The following is a 6006-nucleotide window of genomic DNA, read 5'->3' as shown; positions in this document are numbered from 1 at the left end:
TGGAAAGTACCACTCCATAACTCTCGCATACATTTTTATTTAAGTAACATAATAATATGATGAAAATGACAAAATAAATATATCATCTAAGATTACAAATTTAATACAACACATTGATTACTTACACAACACTAATGCAACTGAAAACAAATGAAACCCTACGATGAAACCCTAACATTGAGCCTCCTTAACCATATAGAATGCAACACCATATGCAACACATCAAAGGGCTTAGCTGGCCTATTAAGCTTGAAATGTTTTTGAACTTGAATCACCCTCTTTTGCATTCTCAAATACTTTTCCATGGGAATCTTTTGCAAAATTGTCTTGATTTCCGGTATTCTAGCGACCGGAATATGAACGGAAAATTTACTCCAATCAAGAACTTCACTAAACGGTAGATAATAATAATCGGAAATGATTACCGGAACACAGCCGGTATATATTGACTCCGGAACCCTAGGACTTGCAACTTCCCAACCACTAGGGCATAGGCAAAACTTGGATTTACTCATTAAATATGTATAATTTAGGGTTTTAGGAAGATATTCATAAACTTGAATGTCATTATCTTTACCTTTCCAATGCTTGAATAATTCTTTTCTTACATCCCCATGCCAGCCTCCGGCGAAAAAGGCGAGAATATGGCGGTCTGAAGGTGGCAAACTAAATGATTCAGGGCTTAATTTTCCGAATTTGAGTTTGATTTCCGGCAAGGAGACGTCTCTTGATGGTACAAACCCTTCTGATGTGTTGGCATTGCAAAGAACTCTAGTAAAGTGTTTGTAAAGTTCAGGATGGGCAGCTGAAACATCCGGTGCCTGAATGCATGATTTGAAATTTTAATTCATCACTCTAAAGATCAAAATGTAACCCTAGAGTTAAACAATATTGGAAGTTACTGCCATAATTTCAATCAGCAAAAAAAGAAAAATTGAAGTATGTCAATAATATGATATTTGTAAGGTAAAATAATTTTATCTATCCAGAAATATTTTAAAAATTAATTTCAACAGTCTGTTCAGTCAATTTTGTTATTTTTGACAATTATATTTAAATAGTAACTAAAAAAGAATCTATTTGATAAGTAGAGTATATTATAGTCTCTTAACTTATTTTTATGAAATATTAGTCCATAACTGAAGAAAAACATCATAAAATTTTAGAAAATTATATATCTAATTTTATGATATCTTTTATGTTATTAATTGTATCTTACTTTTTTAAATTTACTTCTTTTATATAATTGCCTGGACGGAACTATCAAAATTATATTTTTGGAATATATCTATCAATCTAGCATAAGTATGGACATATAAAATTGACTATTTTTAATTATGTTGTAATTCTTATTTTTGATGAAACGTTAATGTCTAAAAGTTTCTCACTATATAAATGAAGTTACATTTTCGAATTACATATAGAAATTGTAACAAGTTATATTGTACGGAAACTTATCGAATATATATTCATGTTTCATTTCTATTTTCTAAAAAGCTTTAAACTCCAAAATTATATATTTTTAATTATAATTTATATTCTTTTAATAGATATTATATCGTTGTCTTTTATTTCAATATTTTCCGTTTTAATATTTCTATTCCGGAAACGAGATATAATATTGTTGAAATGGAATAATATTTAAGAGGTAAGAAATAACAAGAAAACGTACCCAATCATGGCAAGAAGTGAGAAAATGATCAGCACCATGGCTTCTATTCCAAAATGAATACTTAGTCGAAATAATTCGAATGTAGTCTTTTACAATGTTTTGCAATCGTTCGCGAGAATAGTTTTTGTAAGGCCTATAAACATATCTTACAATGCCGACAATGCTAACCGGAAGATAAAATGCAAGTGCCTCGTCGGAATGGCGAGCGGAAAATGGATTCCGGCTGCTCGCCATTTCATCCATGAACTGCCCTTCCGTTGAGTAAATATCATTCATCGGGCCATTGTGAAACAATGGCGGGTCTCCTTCTTTGTATGTCCATATTTTAAATCTTTTCTCCATCTCAATGTAGCTCCTAGTTAGAAAAAAATAAAAAAATTAAGGACCTAATTGGAATAATAAGTTTTTGCATTGAATAACTTCAAAAATTAAATGCAATAATAAGAGACCGTGTTGAAGTACAAACCCTAAGTGCAAATAAAGAAAGCTTAACATTAATTATGGAATCGTCATATTCATATGGCCATACTGCACTTTTTAAACCTATAATCAAGTGATTAAATCGAGATTGATTATAAGACTCAATAATTTTTTGAGTTATTTTATTTGATGACTAAACTTTAATTTATTCTTTTAACGAACTGAATTTTAATTTTCTCTCAACGAGAAATTGTTTTTGCCGCAAAAGGCAAAAGAATAGAAAATGAAATAAATTAAAGTTAAGTCATCAAAAATCTTTTCCGTTGATGTAAAATTTAATTTTAGTCACACAAACAAAACAGATTAAAGTTTAATCACTAATATAAAATGTTTAATCACTAAAAAATATACAACATTTTTAACTTTTTTATTTAAAGTCCAATTTTTCAAAAACGACAACTTTATAAGTGCATTTCAATTATGGTCAGCTAATTTTTTTCAAAAGAAAATCAAACTTTTTCAATTTTCTTTCATTTATCTGATCAAATTTTTTAATCTCGTCGATTGTGGCATCATTTGATAATTATCTTTTAATTAAAAAAAGACTCAATTTGCTTATAGAAAAAAATTAGAAAAAATAACTTTTTATAAATATAACTAGTTGGCTGAAATGGAAATATATTTATCAAAATTTATTAAAGTTTACCTATTCAAAGGTTGGGCCATGATTAAAAAAAGTCAAAATAGTGGATAATTTTTAGCAATTAACCCAAAATGAAATAAACTCGAAAGTTTAGTGACTCGGAAAATCAATTACCCCACAATTTCTTTTCTTCCAAAAATCAAATTATATAATTATAACTTATAAGCATCATCTCCGCTTCAAAAACAATACTGATTTTTTTTCTGCAAGTTACGTTCATTAATTAGAACTCTAGCAACATTTACTTTTCGCGACATTGGCAGTAAAACCTATTACTATTTTAAGTCAAAAAGCATAAATTCCACATCAAAATACAAAGAAATAGAAAATGTAAGTTAAGTCTGCATTAACAGAAAATCTAATATATATACTATAAAACTGATGAGGAATTAAATTAGTTTGAAGTAAGTAAAATTCTCACTGATGAAAGGCATAAGGATTGACATAAATAGACCCTCTTGGAATGAAGTTTTCTTGTTTGTAAGATGAATAATTCCGGGTTCGACTCGCCTTGAGTATGGCTGCTCTTGCTCTTGCCAGCCCTTCCTCCAATTTTACTAATGGACTCTTCTGCAAAACATTAGTACTCGAAATGTTGGAAACAGAAAAAACAATGGCTTGTTGGTAATGTTTATAAGAAGTTTTGGTGTGGTTCAAAGAAATGTTAGTAATAATGAGATGATGTTGATGATTGATTGTAGCTAAGAAAAAAAAGAGAAAGATTAAAGAGTATATTGTGAAAGATGTAGTGCAAGTGAAATCAGCCATGTTCAAGTGTAGTGAAAAAGATTAGAGGAAAATATGAGCTTTTAAGGAGTAGAGTTGAAGTGTACTTTGGACTATTTACTAACCAATTAATTGTTTATTTCTCTTTGAACCTAATGAACTAAATTTTCTCCTATTATCTTTTTGACCATACTCTATTATTCTTTTAGGTAAAATCTTTTGGACTACAAAAATAACCAAGATTCTCATTTGATTTACAAAAATATTATTATAGTTTTACATTACAAAAATATGGTACATAGAGACAATTATTTCATTTATACGACCACTATAAATACACACATAAAATTAAAACTCCTAATTTATTCATTTAACTTTCTTTATTCTCTTCTCTTTTCTCCTTTCTCAATCAACAATGAGATTTCTCTCTACCGCATTACATCCTCTTTCATCCTTGCCCTCCATCTTTTTTTATCGTCGCCGCCCTTCATCAAAATTCAGTGCCGCTCAGATGCCGTCTTCATCATGGTTCCGCTGCCGCCGCTAGCTGGTCAGTTGCCTCCGTGTTTTTTTAGATTTGATATTGTAGCAAGAACAAGAGAGAAGTGAATTGGGCTTTAAGAAGTTTTTTGAAGGCATAAGATCGAATTATGAGGCAAAAAAAAATCATCGCTTTTCTTCTTCTTCATATTTATAATTTTTTTTATTTACTGGTTTTATATAAAGGTATTTTTTCACCATTAAACATGTATAAAAATTATCTTTAAAGAATATAATACTACTTTTAATGTTACATAAAATAATTTTGTGATTTTATGGAATAAGCTTCTGTTATTTCTGCATTTTTACTGTATTTGGTTGTATTTTTGCGATTTTTTATTCTGCAGCATGATTTGTTGATGATGGTTGATTACTGAATTGTTGTAATGTTACAGTGTTGTTGATTTTATGTTGATATTGTATTGATAATCAGTTGATATTTGCTTGATTTCAATATTGCAAATAAAATAATATTTTTCGTGAAATAAACTAAAAAAATAAAAAATAAACTAAGACTAGATAATGATATGTTAGCACTGGGAAAGAAAACAAATAATGATGTTAAAATATTGCAATGTTACAGTGTTGATATTATGTTGATTTTCACATTGGTGAAGAAGACAATGATGATATTGAATTATGAAATGTTCTTGTGTTGATATTGTGTTGATATTTGATTGATTTTAACAATAGCAAAAAAAACCACATTGTACGTGAAATAAAATAAAATTAAATTAAATTGAAACAATGTTGAAAAATAAAAATTAGTGTAAAAAAAGATTCAAAAATTCAAATTAATTAGTTTATTGCATGCTGTTAATTTTATATTGATTTTAAAACTGACGAAAAATGTCAACAACAAAAAAAGTCAAACTTTAGAAAAACTCAAAAAATTAAAATTTAAATATATGATAAATATTAAATATAAAAAAATAATAATAAAATAATAATTAAAAATAATGAAAGAAGAAAAATAAAAGTTATTATAGAAAGTAAAACTTTAAAAAATATAGTATATAAAAAAAAAGTTGGTATAAAATGTAAAAATTTAAAAGAAATAGTAAAAAAGTAAATGTTGAAAAACAAACAATATTTCATATAAAGGTCAAATCTTTTTTCCATTATCATCTCGTAATTGATTCTAGAAATCACCGTATTTTTATTATTTGTAGCTTAGGTATCAAATTTCAAAACATTATAAATCGATCATTATACTTTTAATAAAATCCGGCCAATTTATGTCTACGTGACAGCTGGTTTATGCCTTTTGTTTCCGCATTAGCCACAGAAGACATCTCATACTTCTTTACCATATCGTGTTCTCCGTTCTTTCAAATTTAACTTTCAAAGTAATCTGACTACGTAAGTATAAGTTGGATTTCATTTAAGAACATGCTAGAGTTACTAAAAGCATAACACAATAATCATTTGTAGTTTGTACTTAATTTGTACCCTAGCCATAGCATAGTACATGAACTGATGAACGAAAGCAAAACAGCATATGATAATTTCGTCAAAGTTTTTTTTCTTTGTGCAGTTATATCCGCTATCTTTACATTTCTCAAATTTAAAATTATCAGGATCAACTGGAAAGTTAAGGGTTAAATTGAGATAAATGTACCTATTAGTTGCGTAGTAATAGTATGTATTTCATAAGAGATAATGCAGCATAACAAATTGAGAATATTTAGTTGCAAAACCAATTACTTCAGAGAGAGTAAATTTATCATCATGAAATTTCATCAATAGAGTGAGGGTTTAAGCTTTAAGTATCAAGCTCATAAATCATTAATCACTAATTGATTTCATATTAGTAGTTTGGCAGGAGTAGTAGGGTGGGCTGGCAGCAAAGTTGGACATTTTGGCATAACTTAAAAAGTAACTGAAAACTGATACATAGACATAACAATATAGGACTAGGACTTGCCCCATCCTTCTTTGGTAG

At 28.3% G+C, this 6006-nt stretch overlaps 1 protein-coding gene across 1 annotated transcript; it reads right to left on the bottom strand.

Moving 5' to 3' along the window:
* On the bottom strand, positions 1-3627 carry LOC126669765 (probable glycosyltransferase At5g11130). The gene is made up of 3 exons (XM_050363316.2): positions 3217-3627; positions 1673-2027; positions 1-821 (listed from the first exon to the last, which is right to left on the bottom strand). The coding sequence occupies exons 1-3, from the start codon at positions 3561-3563 to the stop codon at positions 159-161; spliced, it is 1365 nt and encodes a 454-aa protein (XP_050219273.1). The 5' UTR covers positions 3564-3627; the 3' UTR covers positions 1-158.
* Between the last annotated feature and the right edge of the window lie 2379 nt (positions 3628-6006).

Source organism: Mercurialis annua, linkage group LG2 (genome assembly GCF_937616625.2).
Source record: "Mercurialis annua linkage group LG2, ddMerAnnu1.2, whole genome shotgun sequence".
NCBI classification, from domain to species: Eukaryota; Viridiplantae; Streptophyta; class Magnoliopsida; order Malpighiales; family Euphorbiaceae; genus Mercurialis; species Mercurialis annua.
This window is presented reverse-complemented; position numbering and strand designations above follow the sequence as displayed.